This window comes from Brassica oleracea, chromosome C6, assembly GCF_000695525.1.
Source record: "Brassica oleracea var. oleracea cultivar TO1000 chromosome C6, BOL, whole genome shotgun sequence".
In the NCBI taxonomy this organism is placed as follows: domain Eukaryota; kingdom Viridiplantae; phylum Streptophyta; class Magnoliopsida; order Brassicales; family Brassicaceae; genus Brassica; species Brassica oleracea.
In genome coordinates, this window is record NC_027753.1 from 16721233 (window position 1) to 16746572 (window position 25340).

Here is a 25340-nt window from a genome sequence, read left to right on the forward strand (position 1 = left end):
GTATTGACAAAGGTAGAATGCACTTACTTGAAGTTGGCGTTGATGAGAGAAGGGAAATGAGGAGGTAGGGCTTGTTGTCACCTTGAAATTTTCGACATGACCTTTGGGAATTTTTGAGAATTCCCCCAAACTTGTCCCTAAGCTTATTCAAACACACTAAAGCAAGAAAAAAGATATATAGAAATATATACAAAGGATGCCATGAGACTTCCTCCCAAGTGAGCTTGTTTTAAGTCTTTAGCTTGACTTTTCTTCCAATTGGCTAGTGAAGAGTGGGATCTTTCCCACCTTCAAGGGTGAAGGTGAGGAGTTGAGAAAGAAGCTCTTGAAGCTTGACTGGATCATCTTGGAGCTGAGGAGTTATGATGGCCCTTGCACTTGAGAATGATGTAGACTCTCCCTTGCACTTGATCTTGTACTCAATCACTCCATCTTTGATCTTCATTGGATAAAGAGTGAGAATGTGTGAAGATTTCTCAATAGGAGTGGGATGAGTTTTTTTTATCATCTTCTTCTTGTCATGAGTAGCCTTTGTGGCTCTACCCACCTCTTCAATTTTAGCACTTGCCAAGTGCTCATCACACATCTCATGAGATGACTTTCCATCAAGAATTTGTTTTTCACTAGCCATCACTTCATCTTTGATCTTCTTTGGATGAAGAGTGAGAATGTGTGAAGATTTCTCAATAGGAGTGGGATGAGTTTTTTTTATCATCTTCTTCTTGTCATGAGTAGCCTTTGTGGCTCTACCCACCTCTTCAATTTTAGCACTTGCCAAGTGCTCATCACACATCTCATGAGATGACTTTCCATCAAGAATTTGTTTTTCACTAGCCATCACTTCATCTTTGATCTTCTCAATGGGAGGTTCTCCACAAGTGATGGTTCCACAATACTCCACATTCATCAAAGGAGACTTGATTGGGTAAGAAATAACTCTGTTCACATTTAGAAATGTGACTTTTTTGTTGGCAAAGTCAATACAAGCTCCTGCAGTTGTGAGAAATTGTGTGCCAAGGATCAATGGGATTCTCAGTTGTCATTTTCAAAACAGTGAGGTCAATAGGAATGGTGCAAGTTCCAATCTTCAAAGGAAAATCCTTGATGAGACCAATTAGGGTTGTAGAAGAGGAGTCCCCAACCATTAGTAAAGATGTGTTTGGCTCCATGTTTTCAATCCCAAGACTCTTCACCATCTCCATTGAGATCACATTCACACTTGCACCAGAATCAACAAGAGCATCATCAAGTGTGAACTTACCAAGAGAGCAAGACAAGGTGAACTTCCCTTGGGTTTCTAGTGTGGGAAGGGACTTTGGTGTGACTGGTGGATCAAGCTGCATAGTAGAGATGTCTAGGAGCTCTCTTACTTCTTCTTTGTGAGCTAGAATATCCTTGATGAGCATCATTTGGACATGAGCATCATGCATATTCGATATCTGTGGAAGCTTGACTCCTACATCTCCCATGTCTTTTCTGAACTTGGATATCACATTCTTTTGCGCTTTAGTGAGGAACCTTTGTGGAAATGGGAGCTTGTCATAAGGTGATTGTTCAACCACATGAGCTTCTTCTAGCTGAAACTCCTTCAATTGCGTGACAGCTTTTCCAATAACCGGTTTCTCAGCCTTGTGTCTAACTGGTTGCACAACCTTTCCCTCAACCATTTTTACAGTTTGTATCTCAACCCTTTCCACAATCTGTGCTTCAGCCTTGGCAACAACTTATGTTCCATACATGAGTCTTTCAAGCTCATTTACTTATTTCCTATGATCACTCAACTCCATCTCAGAAGTAGTAGAGAGGATAACATTGCAATACTCTTTAGGGTGTTGCTCAGATTTCCCTTGTAGAGATCTCATTGGGCGCTTGGAGGTTGAAGCCATAGAGGTAAACTGATTCTCCAAAGCCTTGAAGTTAGAAGCAAGGTTTGAGAATTTGTTGTTGAGATCAATGTAGCTTTCATCAACTTTGGTGTGAAGGTTCTTCAACTCATATCCAATGTGCTTCTCACTTCTAGTTTGACACTCCAAGATCTGTTTCAACATTGCATCAATGCTACTTTCTTGTGGAGCAGGAGTAGAAGATCCGGCTTGGCCTTGTGTAGACTGATTTCCATTGGAGGAGAAACCTTGAGAGTAGTTTTGGCTAGCTTGGTAACTTCCTTGTTGGTTGTTGTAGAAGGGCTTTTGCTGGCAGTTGTTTTGGTATTGAAAGTGAGGCTCTTTATTGTACCATGTTCCATTAGCATTAACGAAACATAGCTCTTCTTGACCTTCTAGACCATCAACTTCATTAACCACAACCATTTCCTCTTGTTTATGATCACCAACAAAGTTTACTTTCTCTTGTTTGGCTTTATCTGAAAGAAGCAAATCCATCTTATCTTGTAGAGCCTTCAACTCTCTCCTTGTGTCTTGATCATCTCCTTCGCTGCCTCTGTTGCTCTTATCATGCTCATCACCATAGACTGAATCACTATGAACCATGTTCTCTACAAGCTCCTCAGCATCTACTTCATTTCTCCCCAAGAAGAAACCAATTGCTAGCAGTATCAAGCCGGCTTCTATAGTTAGGCAAGACCCCTCTGTAGAAAGTACTAAGCAAGCTCTCTTTGGTGAAGCCATGGTGTGGACATTGGTTTGAGTAGCCTCTGAACCTCTCATATGCTTCTCCAAAGCCTTCAAGATTCTTTTGTTGAAACCCATAGATCTCATTTCTAAGCTTGGCAGTCCTTGAAGTAGAGAAGAACTTGTTGAGGAAGGCCTTCTTGCATTCATCCCAAGTGGTGATAGAGTCACTTGGGATGTTCTTCTCCCATGTGTGAGCTTTGTCTCCTAAGGAGAATGTAAACAATCTCAGCTTGAAATCATCTTCAGAGACACCATTGGTCTTGGACAAACCACAATACTTGTCAAACATGTCCAAATGATCAAGTGGATCCTCCAAAGCAAGACCATGGTACTTGTTGTTCTCTATCATGTTGATCAAACTGGATTTGATCTCAAAGTTGTTGTTCTCCACAGTTGGTGCTCTAATGCCCATCCTATTCCCATGGATATGAGGCTGATCATAGGTGCCAATAGCTCTAGCTTGGCGTTGATTCCCCTCCATCTCAAGCTCAACTCTGTCCAAATGAGTTTTCTTTTCTTCTTCTCTTCTCTTCTTTACAATCTCCCTTTCAAAAGCTCTGATGTCTTCAACTCCTCAAGTACATGTACCTGACATTCAAAAGAGCTAGGAGAAAGAATCAGTAACTAGATATAAGAAAATAAGACTTAGTCTCAAGCAAGGACCAAATCTCAATGTCAAAATCAACTTAGAATTGACAACTGCGCCAAATTTGATATGGACTTTTCAAGGGTCCAAGATTCAAATCAAAGTAGTATTTTAGATGTCAATCCATTTCCAAGTGTTTCAATTCAAAGAGAATTCAGGTTCATACTTAAGCTAAGTGCATTCAATGTAATGAGGTGATTTGATTAAGTTAACAAGATTCTAACACAATTAACTAGCAACTTTCAAGCAAATGGATAAAGGAAGACTTATGGGTATAGGAATTTGATTTCAGATGACTATGATTCAATCTAAAATGGCAAAGTTTCAATCAACATATTTCCGTAAGTCTAGATAACAATTCTAAGCAAGTTCTTTGTCAAGACAAATGCTCATTTACTCTCATTGATCAAATATCTAATGTCTTTGGTTTGTGTCAATCAAGCAATCATTAAGAACAGATCATTCAACTTTCTAAACTCCCCTAACATCAAATGCCATTGGTAGGGCAAGCTAAGAGCATGTTGAGTTGGCTCAGACATTTCAACGAACAACTTCCGGGTAATGAAATGTCTAGATTTCTACTATAAAATGGCTAACTCTAGATTAGCATTAAGATCACTTAATCAAGCAAGGAAACATATTAATCCACTCTAAACACTCTAAACATATCATCCTAACCCATGAATCCAAATATGACTACTCACTCATTATTATGGTAGATACTAAATCATTAGTTGATCTAAGTCTAAACATGATTAATGATCAAAACAATCAAAAAAACAAAAAAAAGAATATGATCAAAATTAGATCTTTCACCCAAAAGTGACTTTTGATTAGATAGATAACAAGATAATTCCCTCAGATTAGGTTTATTATAATGGCATAGAAACACAAGGATAAAATAGTAAAATGCTTAGTCTCGGACCACGGCCGCAACCATCTCTAGCCCCCGACATGAGCCTGCGATTGTTGATCTTCCACCGCGACCAACTCTTCATGCGGCCTGCACCCCCGAAATGCACTGGTCGGATTCAACGTTACACGGCCGCGGCCTGCCTTCACCCGCGAAATACACCCGCGGTTTAACGTTTCACTTCGCAGCCTCCATATGCTGCGGCCGTTGCTTGCGAAATCCCCTTGGATAGTTTCGTCGACACACGGCCGCGACCAGCTTCTTCCCGCGACATCGAACCGCTCTGAACCTGCACAAAATCCAAGCTTGACTTCTCCACATCGAGATTCCAGTGACACGTGAAGGCTCTCCAAAGTGGCTCTTGGTCTCGCCATCTCCGCTCAGTCCGTCCCCGTCGAAATCAAGCTTCAGTCACGACCAATCTCTGCTCAACCTCCATGGCGTCAATGTCTCCATCTCCGCCGCTTGCGCCACCACGAACCCCGTCTTCACTGCGGCGTACTCTGATCAATCCGAGGCCGACGCCGGCTGTGCTCAGAATCGCCGCCGTGGTCTCAGCTCGAGACGTGACAGCACGTCCTGAAGCCCCGGAGCCGTCGCTTCTCACCGTCGCAGCCATCGCTTCTCGTCACGGAGAAAAGATCGAACAGCAATGGAGATGTTCCATCAATTTGCGACCTTGATCCCTGGAGTTTCCTCTCTTTTCAATTCGGCCCCAAACATTTGGATTTGCACAAAGGACCTCTCGAATTGACCCAGAATCTTTCAATTGAACATTTCAGACCCCTCATATTTGCATAATGGTCTCCCGTCTCTTGATAGTTCTCTATTCGGCCACAAACTTTGTAAATTGCACGATTAACCTCACAATTTCAGCCCAAACTTCTCAAATGTGCAATCTAAACCCTAGAATATGCAAATGAACACTCCAATGCAATATACACACCTAATATGCAATCTAATGATAAAAAATGCATTAATATGAATGCTTAGAACCATGAAAAACACATGATATCAAGTATTCACGTTGCACCTGACTTATATTTGTAGTTATGATTGATTTATTAAGGTTGAGTTATAAGTTCGTTTTGTGGTTGTCTTACCAATTTTCCATGTCATCAGCTCCTATTTTCCATGTCATTAGCATTTATTTTCCAAGTCATTATTAATGTTACGACAATCAAACTAAGGTTTATTTGATACCAAGATCTGATATTTCGAAATACCTTATGCATTTTCTCTTCTTTTCTCATTATTATTCTTTTCATTCATCTATTTCTGAAATCTTATGAACCCGGTAATTATTGTTTTCGCGATGACAAATACATAGACTGAGCTAGTTAAAAGGAAGGCAAAGAAACGAAGTAGGCAGAGATGACTAAGTAGACGAAGAATATGATGAATTTAGAAGCCGATTTGATATGTTCGACGACTCGGATGGTGCCTTATCTGAAGATGATAAATTCCGTTTATACGGTGAGTCTCCAACACAAGACGAGATTTCACCAAGGCTACCTCGTAAGAAGAGACCTCATATTATGCCAACGAATTGGATGAGATATTAGTTACTAATTTTTATTTTGGCTGAATTAAGTACAAGAAATGCATGAGTTATGACAATGAATTGGCTGAGGTATCAGTGAATTCATGTTTCGGCTGAGTTATGTATAATTATTGCTGAGTTATGCCAACGAATTGGCTTAGTCATCAGTGATTAATTCGTGTTTTGGCTGACTTACGAGATGGGCATAGAGATTGTCGTCAGTTTAGTGTCTCTCGAGATTAGAAAAAATTATGTCTGATTATGTACATATTTTACGCGCCTAGTAAAAAGAGCCATAATAATTGCACTTACGCATGAGTTATATTTTCAATTAACACACCAATATAAATTATATTTGCAACTGTCTAATTTGTGATTTCGATGTAAATGATAATCAATAGTCATAATAATAACTAATTCGACTGAGTTATGTATAAGAAATGCATGAGTTATTCCAACAAATTGGCTGAGTTATCAGTGACTAAAATTCATGTTTCGACTAAGTTATGTATAATTATTGCTGGTTTATACCAACGAATTGGCTTAGTTATCAGTGACTATGGGAACCGAAATTTGCACTCTCGATTTCCGTTTAAATTAGGAAAGTTAGGAAAACCCTAATTTCCCAGAGATCCCGGATATCTGCTAAACCACGCGCCCAGCAATCAGAACACGAAATAAAGACGAGAAAAATAAGAAATCGTAAAAAGAGAGCAACAATAAGTCTTATTCCGAATTTGCGTATGAGCGTTACAACAAGGTAGAAGCCTCGGCTACGAGAGCTGTCGGCGAGATTCCTAGTTGTAACAACCTAAGACTGCAAAACCTAGTTTAGTCGCAGCTAGAGATAACAAAAACGGAAAGTTGCCTAAATGCTCTAAGTGCTAAGTTTACTCTGAAAAAATTCTCTGTTTGTGCCTCCCGCCTAGAACTCCTTATATACTCCCTCCAAGGTCGGTTTGAGCTTTTCCCTTCCTGCCCTTAAGCCGTCATAACTCGAAAATAGAGATATTCCATTTTTCTCGATCTTCATGATTATCCGCGGAAACTTAACATTTATATCCAGAAATTTAACATTTTAACTTTTCTTGCGGACTAAGTATAAACCGCCAAAGGAACGATATGGAAATCTTAGGCGAACAGATTTCACAAATAGAGTTATGCTTACGCGAACATATTTCAAATCACGGAGACGTCTTCATCGGCAAAAGGAACGATATGGAAATCTCGTGAACCAAGACGATTTTTTTAGAAGGTAATTAGGGTTTTCTCGGCGGCTAGGGTTTCGTGCTGATAACGTGTTGTGAATAAAGAGAAAGAAAGAATTGGTTAATTTTATTATTTCATAGGTAATGGTATACACATATATATATGATACAAGTTAGAGTTTAGGAACCTTCTAGAACATGGGCTTTTGGGCCTATGATGGATATCCACATAACTATTCATAACATTATAGTATAATTTAAAAAGTGATTTTGCTGATTTGTCATATTCTCCATAATTTTAGCATTATTCAATAGTTTTCATAAATAATTTCAATAATACTTAAATATTTTAATAATAAACAGTTTTGATAAATAAATAATTAAAATATATTATCTACAAATAGTTGATATTATCTTATTTATTATTATAAAAAAAATTGTCAATGATTTTAACAAAAAAGCTTTATAATATGGAACGCCAAAACAAAAATAAAATTAGAAAAATAAAGACAAAAATTTTAACTAATCAGATTCAGATACATGGATCACACTTCTTACCTGTTGCTTGTTCACAAGTCAACCTGATATGCTCTGTGAATATATTATGATTCGTTTAGTTTGGTATAAGTCTGTTAACTCTTAAATTTGTTCAGAACGCTATATATTAGAACAATTTTGGTTTCTTTGAAATCATTGTTCGTTTGATTGTTTGATGAGATGACACTTGTTCTTATGAGCTGAGAAATTAACAAATAAACAAGCCATAGTCATGAATCTCATAGTTAATATATTTTATGATTTTGTGGATTTATTGATGTGTTCTCATGATCTCATGAATTGCTCTACTGTATCATTATTTGATCAATATGTTCAGTGAATTTATTGGTTATTGTTTTATAGTTTTAACATGGGCCAGTAACAAACCGTTGGTTTGTTTGATTCTTTATAATATGATTTAGTGGTCTGTTTGAATAAGATTAAGATAACTGTATGGTTACTGAACAGTGTTTTTTGATAAAACATGTTTTTCGGTTTACTTTTTATTGATTTAAATCACCGAACGAGTGTTTATGCTTAGTATTATAGTTGATATTAATGTTTACTAACATAATAGCCATGTTTTCATGAGCAAAGTTTTAAATAATACAGACTTGTATATGTTTTGTAAAAGATGAGATTGTACATGGAGCTTAATCAACCGAGAAGTATAAATCATTCCCGATGTCATCATTGTGTCAGATCTCCAACGATGCACTTCTCCTTATTAAGAGAAGTAATTTATTTTATGCTTTATACAGAAGGTTAATTAAAACTAGTATTAGATAAAATAGTTTGCATGAAAGTTGGCACAAGTGATATATGTCAGTTATTGATAATATATGTCAGTTACTGATAAGATAAAATAAGGTGCATTAAAAAAAATTGGTATATATCATCTAGTTATTGTTTGGAGAATTGAATATTGGCTCGTAAAATAAATAGCATGAAAATAGGAAACTAGTAAATATAATGATTACTATAGGAGTATTATTTACTTACTAATATAATACAATATTTATGAGAATATATATCTCTAATTTAAAATACTTTATTATTATATTTCATTACTATTATATGTATTTGAGAGCTGTAAGCTTAAAATCTTGATCTTAAAAGATCCATAAGTTTTGGAGAATAATCAAAAGAAAAGTATGACTACCTAAATGTGATTATCTAAAGTTCATTATTTATTTTTCATCTAAAGATTACAAGACTTTGAGTCTACAAATACATCTCAACTATATCGGATGTTAAGCTTAAAAGTAATATTTTTAGAAGAAATTTTTAATGATGCATATTAGAAAATATTACAAGACAGTCTGTAAATATATCTAATTTTATAACCATATTTTTTCTCCTTGAGACTGAGAAAAATAATGAGCTATTGATGTAAGATGATAAATCACGTCTAGTTGATTATGATCATTCTCTTGAAGAAAATATGACATTTTATATTGAGAAAGAAAATCAACATTTTTTCAAGAAAGTGGACATAAAGTGGTTGTACACATGAATGTGGATATAAATAAGGTTAAGATCCAAAGAGTTTCTTTTTAGAACTCATACTCTCACTTGAATTTGAGATAATAAAGATGGTAATAAAGAACATATATAACTCAATAATCTAAAGATAAAAAGAAAAAAAAATATTGTGAGTACTTTACAAGGTAATAAAACCTTATAGAATGATATATATGAATGCTCAGGAACAGTACATAATATTATTGTACATAAGAATGAAATTTAAAGTCTTTATTGCATTATATTCTAAGTCTCAAAATTTAGAAGGATATGAGAAAGAATACATGACCCATGTAGGGTACGTTGTTGATTCAAAAATGAGACTCATTTGAGATTGATAAACTTTTAGTAGTATCATCTCGAGGGGAAGCGTTGAAGAATCTCACATTTTATATAATAAGTAAAACTGCTAGAAGATTATGTTTCCACTCAAATTGATATTGATGAATCTTCTTAAGGTAAATCAATAGCATTATCAACTTGAAATGGAGATTTAGAGAATCTCACAGCCCTAAGTGAAACATCCAGAAGTACATTCACACTGGAAATAGACTTGAGGAGTCATTTATAAAATAACGAGAGGATTTAGAATTTAATAATGTTGAGACAATAAGTAAAGGGAAATGTTAAACACCATCAATCAGAAGTATCACCACGGCACTATCCCCTATATATTAATTGAGGATCTTTTAAAAAGTTATAACCTGAATTTTTTTAAAATTAAAAAAAACCTCATCCTATGTGGCACTTGTGTATGCCTTCTAAATCCTATTTCAAAGAATTCTAGAGCACCTTATATAAACTATAGTCTAAAACTTATACTCTCTAGCAAAATAATATTTCGCAGGCTATAGTTAGTCGCATATATCAAATCCTTATTGCTTTCGCAAGTTTTCCTTAAATAAAACCTACGGAATTACCTAATATGATTAGTATATATATATAGCAATTAATGATTTTAAATAATAAAGATTTGATAACAATCTGTATACTTTTTATCATTTTTGTTTATTTCTTCATTATTAAAATAAATTACATAATTACATTAATCGTATAATAAAAATCTAGATTTTTTTGTATATGTTGTATTTTGAACTTTTCAAAACGAGTATAAATTACTAAAACTGTTAAAAGTCTCACATAAACTTTTATGATCAAGGTTTAAATTTTTTTGTATATTAAGATACAATGATTATAAGACCATATGAAGGAATAATTTTATTTAAATAGGTTTTTATGTTAATATATATATGTATATATACATATATATATATATATATATTTCATATGGTTTAAATTAAACTATACATCGTATGAAAATGTATACTTATATTTTGATATTTGCATTGAACATATATTGAAAAGTTAATATTTTAATTTTGAAATCTTTATTTTTTTGTAAGATGATTATAAATTATTGAAATTATCCCACATTAAAAAAATATTTGTTGGTGTAAACTTTTGTTACACAAATATGCAAATCATAAAATCATATGAGTATAAACTTCATTTAATAAATATACATACTAAAAGTGTACTATATATATAGGTTAATATCATTTACATTTAATTATATATCATATACGATAGATAAGATTGATTGTTTTGATTTATTTACCCGTAAATTATTGCGAATAACCAAGAGTGATAATTTGACTTATATGCACACACCAATTTATTACATAATAGTAACTGATTTCTTAGTTATTTAATATATATACTTATTATTTTATTATTTCATAATATGCAGAAAAACATAAACTAAATATAAATTATAAAATATTATTCTGCAAAAGGTGCAGATCGTAACCTAAGTATGTATCTCTTTAATTATTTTAAATCATAAACATTTTCTAAATCTCAGGTCAAAACAAATAAACGAAATGAGAATAAACTTTAATAATCAATATTTATATTGAACAATAACCAAAATGAAAAAGAGAAAAAATTTGAAGATATATAGGATTGACACGTGAACGTAAACTTCTCAGAACCATAATTAATTTTTAAATTACTAAATCATGATATAAAACCGAGCTGAAATAGTTTCATTGTAATCAAATAGACCCGAGATTTTTCGACCTAAACGTTAGGTTCTTATGCGGTAAGTGATTTTTTGACCTAAAATTTTATTAAAAATGGGATCAGCTCACCAGTAAACAAGTTATGTAATTAACAAGAAGTTAAAAAAAATTGTTTAAAAACCAAAATATTAATTCAATCAAGAATATAAATTTGTTTTTCCGTATAGTATTTTTAAAATAATTTTTATATAAATTTATCCTGCGCAAGGCGCAGGTCTTATCCTAGTTGTATTTTCTACACAATGATTAGAAAATGGAGATAAATATAGTACTAAACCAGAAGTTTACTGAAAGTGTAATATGTGGCAAACTGATTATACCATCCCGGTTCAGTAATGATGCGAAAGACAATCATATAAACATTCGTTGAAAAACCAGAAGATTCTTATGAATGATATGTTATATGCTGCTTGCTTTACAAGACAATGTAAAAATACGACTTTCACCAGTTAAATAGATTTGGATTCTAGTTATACAAGGAGCTGTTTGTGGGCTTGATCACCCACTGGTGGACTGATCATCCACCATATGCATCGACAAGAAGGCCTGATGTATCCTTGTCATAGATCCGCAACCTGATGTTTGCGAGATTAATTGGTAATACTGGTGAAATCACAAGTAAATGATGATTATTTTATGCATGTGTGGATACATGATGAACATCTTGTAGCTAATGTTCATATGTAAGATACAACAGCATTGATTCGTATAATGCCAAAGAGTAATTAAGAACTCTCCCATTAAATTGGTTTTGGGTCAGGAACCAAAGATTCCCATCTTGAAAATTTGGATAAGTTGTAGTTGCTCCACCACAACGGTAAAAGATGGGACCTCAAAGGAGTTTATGAATATGTTGGATATGATCTCCATTAATGATAAAATCTAGATGATTTTATAAAGTTTATTTACAGACTCGAAAGTTAGTCTATCCAACATTAGGGGAAGAAAATTAACAGCTGGAGAATAAATGAGTTGAATGAATTATCATTGATCCTCGGACTAAAGAGCGTAAATAGAAGTCCAAAACGAATGTATGGAGATAATTACAAAGATTAGCATATGAGTTGTCAGACTCATTTACTGACCATAAGAAAGTGATTAATTCACAACTACCAGCTGTAAATGCTCCAATTAAAATGGATGTCCCAGAAGGACAATATCAAACTGCTAATGTGTCTAAAGAGCGCCTGGAGCGTGAAAGACCTATCAGTTCCAAATATAATAATCCTCAGAAAAAGAAAAAATAGCATGAATAAGAATGGCAGAATCGAGGAATGAAATATTAAGGATCTCGAGAAGAGATAGAAAACATGACAATAAAGAAATTCAGGTACCTGAGAATAAAGAAATCTCAAATAGCTATCTCATGTTTGGAATGGAACTGATATCAAATCGACGTCGTAAATACTTATGCATGCAATGTAGCAGTTGATGAGAATGAGGATCATGAACCATCTATTGAAAAGTGTACACAATATGATAAATGGCCTAAAGGGGAAATAAACAATAGATGCAATCTCTTTCGAAGATAAAAGTATACTGACCGATAGTCTGTATACCTAATGATGTAAAACCAGTGGGACATAAATGGGTCTTTATGTTAAAGAAGAAATGCGATAATGAAATCATGAGATTTGATGTTGTAGTTGCAGAAGGATTGTAACAAAGACCTATAATTGATTATAAAGAAACACATCATCATGTGGTGGAAGCATCAACTTTCAAGTTTCTTTAGTCTGGCAACAAAGAAAAAGAATTAAGAGCCATTGGAACAATGAAATTTATGTAAAGATCCAAAAGAATATAAACTGCAAGAAGCAGTAAAATCCATAAGGATTTGAACTGATAAAAGTGGTAAATGCTAGTTCTCGATAACATTACCGCACGAGTATATTTGAGCATATGAAGGAACTAATTCTTGCTCATGAAGTACCATAATATTGGACTGATCTCTATTATGATTGAAAGATGTGATTTTGTATGACAAGAAAGATAGTCATACTTGTAACTTTAATAAAAAGCAAAGGGATAACTCGTATGTATAAGTATGCATAATGTGAAGGTTTAGAAGATTTTCAATAAAAGGAAATTTGGATACAGAGTCCTAATAGACCAAGATATGATATTTTGTGTGAAAGAGATACTACGAACCATAAGTCCAATGGTCTAAGAGAACCTTAAGTCCAATGGTCTAAGAGATTATCTGACAATCAAACGAGTTTATTGACTAAGGAGATGCTTACACCAATTCCTGGTAGGATGATATATATATGATGAGAATACATCTCCCGAAGATGATGCTTCTAGGGGGAGAATATGAAGATGTGCGTGCTTGTACTCTTTTTCTTTATCATGGTTTTGTCGCATTGGGTTTTCCATGTCAAGGTCTTAACGATGCAACAAAGAACACGCAAATGATAGATACCTTGAGAGGAATGTTATCACTTGAGTGATAAAGATATATCAATCTTCTAATGTATTTTTGATACTAATAGAAAGAGAAGAGAATGATGAAGGTCAATCATACTTGAAGAAGAATAAGAGATGAACGCATTCTATTCGTGTAACAGAATCAAAGGTCGAAAGTTTTCCAATCAAAGGAGACCCTCTAGATAGAATTAAAATATGAAATTGGTGTCCACAGAAGGATCTTTGAGTCTATTTTCATCTTGAATCAAGTCACTCTCCATTATAGAACTCGAGATATGACTGTTTTCGTGGGACATGTTACAAGCTGTCTCAGTATACCTAATATCGTATGATATTCAAAATACCACTCGATATTTTCATTTAACCAGAGCCGGATCGGTGCCTAAAGTTAGTCATGGATGTTAGCTTCGATTTCCAAGTGGTTTGAAGTCATTTTGTCTTATGGTCACCAAGATATTCAAGTTTTAGTGAGGAGTGTCAAATTTGCCAAGAGAAATAAACTGGTCCAACCCCAAGAAGAAAGAGTTAATTCATCACATTGGATTGTGTCCTGTCAGATATCTCAAGTTATATTTTCATCAGGGGGAGTAGATGCGCGTTGCACTCTTTTTCCCTTAACCATGGTTTTTCCCACTGGATTTTCCCACTGAATTTTCCCACTTGGTTTTCCTGTAAGGTTTTTAATGAGACATCATCTTATGCGCTTTAAGAAATAGTTTTGTACAATGGACATCAAAGGGGAATTGTTATGAATAGTTATGTGGATGTCCATCATAGGCCCAAAAGCCCATGTTCTAAAAGGTTCCTAAACCCTAATTTGTATCATATATATATATATATATGTATACCACCATTACCTATGAAATAATAAGATTAGCCAATTCCTTCTTGATTCACAACACATAATAAATTGTAACGTTTGTTAACAAAAAAGCAAATCACAAATTACAAGTCTCCATTTTAGAAGAACATTGATCTCTCAATACAGAAATGGAATCTAAGAAATCATCGTTCTCTACTTTACTGTTGATTACCTTCATGATTATGTTCATCATTTCTGGTTAGTCTTCCTCGTCTACAAACTCATGTCCCCAAGTTGATATAATGTTTGGACAAGTTTTTGATATCTAACTGCGTTTAAATGAGTAATTTATTCAAGATATCAGATAACATATTACTACAGTTGTCTTTTAGTTACAACCTGAAAGCGGTCTATGTTTTGAATTATTTGTTTATGTACGGTTTGTAAAAGGTAGGGTATCAAGTGCTATACGTATCTTCTAACTCTTCTGCTTTTTTGCAGAACCAAAATCAGTCGATGCATCTGTTGCACCTTGTAATCATCCGGTTGGACCATATACGGAGTCATGCTTTGATGACTGCGTAACTGGAAAATACGGATACAGTTATGAATCCGCTTTTTGTAGACGTGACAGCACTGGAACTTGTGTGATATGTTGTTGTGAGATAATCAACGAATAAGTGTATGGTTGATTTTGTCCCAAAAAAATGTATGGTTGATAACAAAAATAATGTAATGAAGAAGATTTTATTAAACTAGTATTCTGGCTCGTGCGATACATGGGTATAATATTTTATTACTGAAAAATAAATTACAATTTAAAAAATAATATATATTTCAAACAATCTAGGAGTGCCGTCTTAACCAATATAATAGTCCTACGCGAAATTCGGAATATAGATCCTTTTATAAATATTCTCTATATTTTTTTTCACTGTATTTCTTATAACTTGAGCTCTAAGAGCATCTTCAATTAATCAATGCAATACTTCATTTTTTGCACTATAATGATACAACACCAAAATGGAATTAGATTTTTGCTCCCATGTATTACTCCATTTTTTACACCAAAAAGAATATTTTAGAATGTTCCAACATTTTTTTGTCATCAATGATCCTACTTTTATTTAATTAATAATTTTTACTAATACCTTCTACTTATGAAAATTATCAATTAACTCCAACTATCTATATTTACAGAACTTCCATAAAAGATAATTCATTTAAATAAAACATTTATTATTAAAAACTACAATAATATATATAAAATATCATATTTTGGTTCAATAATAAGCATTGGAATATTTTTCACAAATGGTAAAGTGGTGCATTTCATAATGAATAATGAGCTTCTTTATCTTTGATTTAACTAAATCGAAGAAGAAAATTTTAAAATTGGTCATTTTCATCGTTTGGACGATACTTCACTGATCTTAGCGGTTCCAAAAATGATTTACTGGATCATTAAATTACTTATTTTATGATTTTTTTATTTTTTATTTTTATGTTTAGTTTTGATATTTTATTAGTTTATGCATCTTTATATAAAATTATTAATTAATCTCTTATGGAAATCATATTTTTATGTTATTGTACTATTTTTAAATATTTAAGTATGAAATAAAAACATTCAAGATTTAAAAAATCATTCTCTAAATAAAAAGGTTTCAATGGAGTAACTCTAGTCATTACTCCTTTTGGAGTTGAAAATGGAGTGGGGTTAGAATATAATTTACTCAAATATGATGTTTGGAGTAGAAAATAGAATAGGATTAGAGATGACATAAAAACTTAAATAAATAGACAAAAATATATCAAAACTAATGGTGAAAGTACAAATTTCTACTTATTTTATTTTTTAATAAATAAATTAAATTTACTTAATTATAGACCTTTTTAATAATTTAACAAATTGAAATAGATCTTTAAAATAACACAAAAAATTTATGGACCCATGGCAAATGCCCATGTTGCCATGGGTAAGAGCCAGCCCTGCAAGTTAGACAAAGCAAATGGTAGAATTGGTCATTGGATAATAAGTATCATCTTCCTTTCTGGGTTCGAATAGCATTGGCCATCTAGTCTCGCTTTAAATAGATTTAATCATCCACACATACCTGGATACAAGGTCTCGTGGGATTAGTCTTTAAACTTAGAAAGTTTTGGGATCCCCACGATTATCAAAAAAAAGTCTCGCATTCAAAAAATTTATTTAATTTTATTAGACAATTAAAAATATAATTTTTTGTTAGAAAAATAATTTAAATGGTTTATTCTTTTAAAAATAGAATAAATTTATTAGTTCAATAATATGATAAAAACCATTTATTAATTTTTGTTTTAGTCTTATTATTAAATTTATTCATATTTAGATCACAAAAACACAAAATATCTTTTATATTAAATTTATACATAATAAGGTATTTTATTTTTTGTATTATATAATTAAATAAATAAATATACTCCTGGAAACCTTTCTACCATGGATTGGATGACGTCAAATTTCTTGAAGGACACCGGCTCGAGATAGGCGGTTAGAGTGGACCTTGTTGCTGCTACTCCCTCTGGTGTCTCCTCATTGGCCTCCATCTCGGAATCACTCTCTTCCGCGGTGTATGTTCGGGTTCTCCTTGCGGCACCGTCCCCTGTCGCGGCGTCTCCATTCAATGGTGGAGGATGTCAGATGTCTTCTCTTTCAGCGATAGGCGTCTCTAGAGACTGCATGGGCCAAACCTGAGTTCGGAATCGACACCGCTTGTTGCTCGTCGTGTTGAGAGCTTGATTTTTCGTGCTTCGAACTGAGAGAGATTCTCAGCTTCGAACTGAGAGAGATTCTTCGTGCTTTCCTCTAGCAGCTTGGAGTGTTCGCCTAGCCTATCCTTCAAGTTTTGATCTTCTGAGAGAAGTTTAGGATACTTGGCAGCCGTGTCTTGAGCTTTATGTAACTCGGTGACTTGACTTTGTAGAGCACCGAGTTGAGTTTGTAGCTCAATCTCTCTTAGAGTAGCTGGAAGTAGTTCGTCTTGCACGTTCGTTGCCATCGTCACGTAGGTTAGATTACTCCCCTCCTTCTAGCACCAAACATTTAGAGTATTTTTGAGTAAGATCATTGATAGTACTACGGAACAGCGAGTAAACAGAAGACAAACAATAATCGAGAGCGAAAGAGATGTTTTATTGATAGAATGAGAATGAACTACAAATTTTGGTGTATAAATCCTAGTTCTAGCTGCCTAACTCTAATCTTTTAGTCTCTGAATGTCAATTCCTTGTTCTAGGGTTTAGGCTCTCATTATATAGTCGAGTAGATGTTGGTTATTATGTTAAACTCTTCCAGATTTGGAAATATGGAAGAATTCCCTTTAATAGAAAAATTCCATTTTACCCGGAGGCAGGGATGGAAGCAGGGATTTGAGCCAGAATTTCTTGGGAAGGAACCCGGAGGCCGTTGTCTTTCTCGAGGGCTGGAGGATTTTCTTGCTGCATTATTTTTTCCCAACAATTGATAGACAAATTGGTGGTGCTCTTCTAGGTTTGTCTCACCAAATATTTGATTTTCGGGTGCTCTTAAACCGCTATCGTATTTGAAGATACCACGTCGCTTCTTCTTGCCAGGCTCGAGGAAGGAAATAATGGGTTTATGATCGGAACCCTCATAGGCTAGGTACTGAAATCTATTAGTAACATCCCTGTCCAATCTGCAGCGAAAGAGATGATCTCTATGTTGTCCCCTCCACGAAAGAATGTCTCCGAAATGATGCAAATCATATAAATCTCCCTCAGAGAAGAAACTACACATATCCGAAAAGATCCTTCCGATCTTAGTGTGCCTCCATATTTTTCTCCACTGTTGATCAGATCATTCAAGTCTCCGGTTAGGAAGCATTTAGATCCAATAAATTTTCCCGCAAAGCTTTCCTTTTTGGGTTATCCGTATCTCTCTTGATGACTGAGGCATAGAACAACTTTGCATCAAAATTAATACGGGTGTGAATACAATTTGGGTAACTACTAAGAACAATTAAATTATCTCTTGCTTCTATAGGAGTGCCAAGCCCCCCTGCTATGTGCCTAGTAAGTGAAATGAAGATTTTCTTCTCGTATTGAAGATGCTAGGCTTTCTCAGAGACGAAACTATCTGGATTTTTGGTTTCCATGAGGAAAAGTATGTCTGGAAAGATGTTTCTCGTCATCTCCCTTAGACGACAAATTGTCCTGGGATTCCCAAACCGCTAACAGTTCCAGCTAGCAATTTTAAGGACCCAGAAAAGATGGATTTTGAAAATCTATATTTCGTCGAGACCTCGCCTGGATCATATTGGAAATAGTTTGATCCTCTGAATTTGATGGTGCTCCTGATCTTCCGCTTGAGTCTCGAGAATTTGTCGTCCAATGAATTAATCTGTTACCAGAAGGTAACTACACACGTGTGGTTTGGGTCAGAGGATGCAGGTAAGGTAGCTTTTATCATTCGAGCAGCAGCCTCTCCTAGTTAGTCTTCCTGTTCTACTTTTCTCATTCTTTCCTTGGGAGCTGCACTTTCGGGTGGGTCAGCACATTGCGTGTATTGTATCATTGTTTCCCTGACTTCATCAAGTGTTTCATTGAAAGTTTGATGAGATGCTGGAGCTTTTGTGTTTTGTAAGGGACTCCCTTTTACAGATGAGCTCCTACCATCCTTTGTGTTACTTGTTGCTTCATCTCTATGATCGGCTCTGTTCATCACCTCTGATCGGCTATTTTCCGGTCGGCTCTTCTTCGATCGTGTATCTCTCATCATTTCTATTAAATATTATTTTTTGTGAAGAAGAGCCGCTAATGTGATCCTCACCTCCGATCGTATCTTTCTACATTCTCCCTCCTTCCATTTGTATTCTCTATTTCTTCTTCTCTGTTCCATGTTCTTCTGACAAGCTTTATAAAGAAAAACAACCAGAGCACCAGACATTGATACTATCGTACCGACGAATCAACCAGAGCTTCTTGACACGACCTGTTCTATCCTTTATGAATCATCCAAAGGAAGAAGAACCAGTTAGTGCTAGATTATCGGATGATTGTAAGCAAACCATATTTTTGTCACTACAAACATCGAAAGATAAGTGTAACTTGAAGATGAACCCGAGAGTGAAGGTAAAAGCTGGCGTGATGTTACTGATAGCAGAGGCAAGCGTCAGAGAAGTATATCCTATTCCTTTGCAGCGAGCTATCATTAACATGAATCATATAAAACTTAAAAGCCTTACCTCCATTGGAATACACAAACCAGGAATTGGCCATATCACCTTCTTGAACCACCCCTCCAAAATGTTCCATAGTGTGTGAAATATGTTTTAACATGTGATCAAAGGAAAATATTCCCCAAGGGAATGTTTTACATAAGTTGAGATCATCAAATGCTCTCAGCAAGAATGGCTCCATGGAAGGGGCATCTTTACCAGTCTTTATCTGCCCGATAATAATTCTAGATAGGAAATACAATAACAACATCCTCAACCTATCACAAGTAGGTTCCATTTCCTAAAGCTTCGCGTTCACGTCTTGATATCTTTTTGTTCCAGTGACAAAATATTTCCTCGCAAACTTCATGCCTCCGGCTTCCTTGTAGTTCACTTGATAGTTTCGGCACTCTAATCTTGATAACAATGCATGTTCTCTAATACCATAGTGGATGGTACAACTATTCATGGCAAACCAAGCTTCTTTTTCCTTTTCCATGTCTGCAGTTCGGAGAAGGATCATCCACATGCCATAACCTTGTGGTTGCCATCCTTTGGCATGTGGAATATGTGTTTGAACTGCAGATGATTCTCAAATCAACTCTTCTCTACCCTACTCATGGGAGGGTTTAACTCCTCTAGGGTTTTCAAAACATCAGCAATAAAACACCCCATCGATATTTTGATATTCTTCCTATACTCAGTCGGTGGAACCTGCAAAGTGCAAACAAAGAACAAACAGTGTGGGAATAAGTTATATTAAGTTCTACCAGTCGTCCAAAAAACAGCCTAATTTAAGGTACTCCTACGCGAAACCAGAAAACACATCAGTAACCCACGTCCATTTACTAAATAAGATAAATTAACATCATTTCTTCCTATCACAAAAAAAAAAACTAGTTATCCCTAATTCTAGCAAATTGTTTTGCCAAACAATGAGGCTGAGGTAGAAATACTAACACTTATGTCGCTTAAGGTTTGACTGCTACTTCCCTCAACCTTATCAGTATCTTCTTTATTGGTCTGGACATCATGAACAACATGATTCCCTCACCCCGAGCTCTCCTCAGATCCTGTATTTCCTTTTTCACCAGAATTATTTTCAGAGTTCATGTCTTTATGTTCTTCTTTGTCACCTGATTTCTCATCTACTTCTTCTTCTTCTCCTGAATTCTTTTTTTTCTTCTTCCTCTACTTCATCTTCAACTGAATTCGTCTTCTCTAATTCTGGAACTTTTTTTTTTCAAGAGAAGTTATATCCTTCACACGTTCCATTTTCTTCCTTCTAGTCCATCGTGTCTTTGCTATTTTCACATTCTGTTAAGAACAAGAAACAACTGATTACCCACACTATATACACAAATCAAGAGACAAACAAAGCTACACCGAATCGACTTCAAAGAACACGACTTTACGGGTTACAACTCTTCCCAAATCGAAATCGAAGGAGTGAAGAAACTTACCTCTGGACATTTGTTTCTTTCTCAGCTAGTTCTCCCTAGTTTCGCGAGGCGAGATCCTTAGAACACTTTGGGAGATGAATGAAATTTAATCGACAAACAAAATCAATTTTAAGAGATGGGGATAGTGATTAAAAATCGTGTTTGATTTTAGGGTTCGATCACTTTAAAGCATGATTAATGCAGGTCTCTTAGATCAGGTACTTAGTCTCTTAACTTTTAACTGCTAAGAGACGTCTTCTATATCTCTTATTTAAGAGATGTCTCTTAATTTTTTAGTTAAAAGCTAAAAGACTGTATCTTATATTACGTTAAGAACCCCACCCTAAGAGACCCACATTAATCATGCTCTTACCCTCTTAGATCCATCGGGTCACGGAGAGGGTGGGTTTTACCCTGGCTTTCAATGTAAATATTATCACTTACCGTGTTTTCTCAGTAATTTACTTATATTACGATTTAAAAATAATTGAAAAAAAACCCGGTTAAAACCCGGTTAGTAGCTTTCCCATTTAGATATCAGGACAATAAGAGTCCAATGAATGGATAAGGGTGGTTCAGATCTTCGATCCGATGATAGAACACTAGAGCTCGACGGAGGTTATGGCTGAGGAAGTCTCCTTCTCGAGAAGGATAACGAGACGTCAGTGATGGTCTGAACCTAGCATGCAGTAGGGGGGGGGGTGCGTAAATCCGGTTGGTGGAGTCTAGATCTGATAGAGTGAACAGTGTTAACCCAAACAGGTGTGGATAGCCGCCAATGTTACGATAGGCGTGATAGAATGAAGGGGCTGAAACACGGCGGAGTAGGGGAGGCGAAAGAGTATGAGTGGGGAATCCCGAGGAAAGTTCAGGTTTGGTAAAGTCCAGCCCATAAAGCGGAAAATGGGTGCTCCTAAGTACGCCGGCGAGCACTCTGATACGTACTGTCATGAGAAGGCACAATAGCAGATCAAGATGCAGCAAAAAAAAACACGAAAACAGAGCAGATGCATTGAGATGCCAAGAGGAAAAGTAAGAGGCGGAGCGGGCGTGGAGACTTAAGACCAACTCCGATCGTTTACTCTATTTAGAGTAATTTTTACTCTAAAATAGTGTTATTCTAAAATAGAATAGAGTTTCTCTCCAATGGTTTACTCTATATTTGACTTTAAAAAGAAATATTCTTAAATATATTATTTTTTATTTTATAACTAATATCTTTTACTTACAAAATTTACAAATTGTATCTTTATATTTTATTTTTCACAAAATTTACATAAATTATATATTTATATCAAACATTTATTATATTAAAACTTACATTACATATTACTAATAACATAATACATTTTAACTTAAACATCTCCATTATTATATATTTCCCAGAAGTGATCACTTAACGAATTTCAGAGTGTGAAATGAATTTTTTTATCTTTCATTGTTTCTAAATCGACCAAAAAATTCTTCAAATCGAATATTATCATTCTTTCGTGTCTGAATCTGTGGAGGTGGAACTTCGCGTCCCACTTTAGTTGGTGCGCTAAAATCACATTCATCCTCATATCATGTTGTATATAATTATACATGTAGTCCATATGCATTGGTCACCAATACATTTTTATATATTTTAGTTACATACATGCATAAAAAAATATTTAGTTTGTGACTTAAATTCAGTGCAAGATCCAGATGTTCGTGAATATTTTCAAGAAAAATAATTTTACAAACAAAAAAAGACGGGGTCAACAACATGAAGCTACTCCTTCAATTACCCTCATTTGGGCAATATTTTAACAATTGCTCGATCTGAAGCAATTTACCAAAAAAGTCATTATCTATGGTTTTAATTTTATTTTGAGTTACTTATTTTTAATTTTAGTATTTGTTTAGTTTTTTGCCAATCTTAAAAAAACATTTAATTTTAATGCTTGTTTTCTTTGGATAATAATAATAAAATTTTAAATGCTTATATATATATATATACATATATTGTGTTATACATAATTATGTGTTGTTTGCATAACTAAATTAAATAAATAGTTACAAAATAAAAAGATGAAAAATAAAAGGACTAAAGTATAAATAAAAAAGTTCAACTCTATAATAGATTAAGAAATAGAGTTACTCCAAGTATAGAGTAAGAAATAGAGTTGCACTATTTTAGAGTGGGATATAAAGTGGGGTTGGAGAAAGTTTTACTTTATAATAGAGTTTAGTGTAGAAAATAGAGTGGGGTTGGAGATGCTAAGTGCGGCAGTACTGCCTCCATTTTTGAGTGGGAGGAAAAATTTAGAGCATACTTTTTCTCAAACAATCATTATATATTTGCCATAAATTCTGTTTTTTTATTAATCTACTGCTAAGGATATACATGGGTTGTTGACATCAACAAATCTTTAATTCTGTTTAAATTCTACATAAACTACATGCATTTGATGCTTCCTTCAAGATGATGACGTTAAAAATGTTTTATTCAACGTTAGCATTTTAACACAACATTAGACACCCAACAATATTAAACCAAATCGACCCAAAATTTCCATATCAGCGACATGAACATGTTGCCCTCAAGTTTAAAAACTAGAAAACATAGGTTAGAAGTTCCCATAAATCTTGGAGCACCAAGGATGATATTACACAATAAGCTCAAGTAACAAACATTTGAAGAGAGGTCAGCCACTTGCGTCAGTCATATCATATTGGTGTGGGTAAGCAACAAAGGTGACTGCTGCGTCAGTCATATTATAATGGTGTGGGTAAGCAACAAAGGTGACTGCTCCGAACTAAAGATATCAATTGGGCTGTCTACGTCCAAATGGGCATGTCCAATTGGGCAAATCAGTTTATTGGACTTTATTTGTTAAAGTTCAAATTGCACCAAGTCCAAATTGTCCAAACCCAAAATGGATTATTCCAAATGGGTGGTCTGCGATGTCCAATTAAAAAATAAAGTTTTACATACAAAAATTCATATTTAACAAGACTTTATATAACATTAAAGCATATAACTTAAATAGCCGTGTGAAAAATGTGATTTCACGGTTTTGGTTAAAAAACATGTTGTGGTTTTTGCGTGAAAACAAAATTTTATGATTTTGGTGGGAAAACATGTTTTTACGGTTTTGGGGGGGAAAACATGTTTTTACGGTTTTGGCGGGAAAACATGTTTTTACGGTTTTAGCGGAAAAACATGTTTTTACGGTTTTGGCGGGAAAACGTGATCTTGTAGTTTTGGCGGAAAAACGTGATTTTGTGATTTTTGGCGGGAAAGCGTGTTTTTACGTTTTTGGCGGGAAAACATGTTCTACGGTTTTGGTGGGAAAACATAATTTTACGGTTTTGGCGGGAAAACATGATTTTGCAGTTTTGGCGGGAAAATTTGATTTTGCGGTTTTAACGGAAAAACATAATTTTATGTTTTTGGTGGGAAAACATTTTTTTGCGATTTTGGCAGAAAACGTGATTTTGCAGTGGCGGGAAAACGTGATTTTGCGGTTTTGGCGGAAAAACGTGATTTGCGACTTTGGCGGGAAAACATGTATTTTACTTTCTGATTTTTATTTTCTAATTTTTTCTTAACTTAGAAAACTCTATATTTTTTAGGTTTATTGGACGCCCATGTCCAAATGGTTTTGTCCATCTAATTTGGGAGTTAATGGGTTTCAGTCCAATTGGACAACTTTGATTTTTGGGTCTAATATAGTCAGACCATTTGGTTTTGGACCTGGCTAACCCGTGGTCAGTAAGCCCATTTGACATCCCTACTCCGAACCAGCAACCGTTCTGGTTAAATCCTCTCTTGATTTACCCCAAATCACAGTGTAGAAGCCTAAGCTCAAATCACTGATCCAACGACACTGCATATGAAGTATGGATGCAAAGTGTGACTTGGCATATAGAAACCATGTAACTCTATTAGATTTGATTCCTTAGATAAACACATGAAGATCAATATGTAGATAAATTCTTCTGAGTGTGCAATTAATTAAGGATGCTTGTGAAAGATATAGTACCTCCCTAAGTAAAGTGCATCACCGAGAAAGATAGAACCCATAGCGACTGCAATGACAATAGACAAAGGCTTGTGTTGTAACGATGTGAGAAGGAACAGATGCGGAAACAGATGAATAAAAGCGATGTAACTACGACACATATATTTAACGTGGTTCACCCCTAGGGCTACATCCACGGGCAAAGAGAGATCTTATTATTGGAGGCGATATTGAGCTTACAAAGAACAAGTTCAGGGTTACTTCGAATACAAGATATATATAGTAATATCTCGCATCTAAAACCCTAGACTAAACGGACTCATGGGCTTAAGCCCACGTTCAGATGTAACATCCATAATAACTTGAT

The 25340-nt window shown here is 34.7% G+C and overlaps 2 protein-coding genes and 1 long non-coding RNA gene across 3 annotated transcripts in view; 1 reads left to right on the forward strand and 2 right to left on the reverse strand.

Annotated features, from left to right (window-relative positions):
• Nucleotides 1-14404: 14404 nt before the first annotated feature.
• Nucleotides 14405-15092, forward strand: LOC106299737 (defensin-like protein 313). Its single transcript, XM_013735769.1, has 2 exons — nucleotides 14405-14578; nucleotides 14822-15092. The coding sequence occupies exons 1-2, from the start codon at nucleotides 14509-14511 to the stop codon at nucleotides 14998-15000; spliced, it is 249 nt and encodes an 82-aa protein (XP_013591223.1). The 5' UTR covers nucleotides 14405-14508; the 3' UTR covers nucleotides 15001-15092.
• A 4555-nt stretch (nucleotides 15093-19647) lies between these two features.
• On the reverse strand, nucleotides 19648-21115 carry LOC106299831. Its single transcript, XR_001261895.1, has 3 exons — nucleotides 21003-21115; nucleotides 20500-20856; nucleotides 19648-20253 (listed from the first exon to the last, which is right to left on the reverse strand). It is a non-coding gene; the product is annotated as an uncharacterized LOC106299831 (long non-coding RNA).
• A 3627-nt stretch (nucleotides 21116-24742) lies between these two features.
• LOC106297599 (WAT1-related protein At5g40230-like) overlaps nucleotides 24743-25340 on the reverse strand; it is a 10077-nt gene continuing 9479 nt past the window's right edge. Inside the window, exons 7-8 of the mRNA XM_013733806.1 lie at nucleotides 24995-25040; nucleotides 24743-24893 (exon numbers count right to left, since the gene is read on the reverse strand). Of these exons, the coding sequence (XP_013589260.1) occupies nucleotides 24743-24893; nucleotides 24995-25040 (197 nt within the window). The remainder of the gene's footprint in view (nucleotides 24894-24994; nucleotides 25041-25340) is intronic.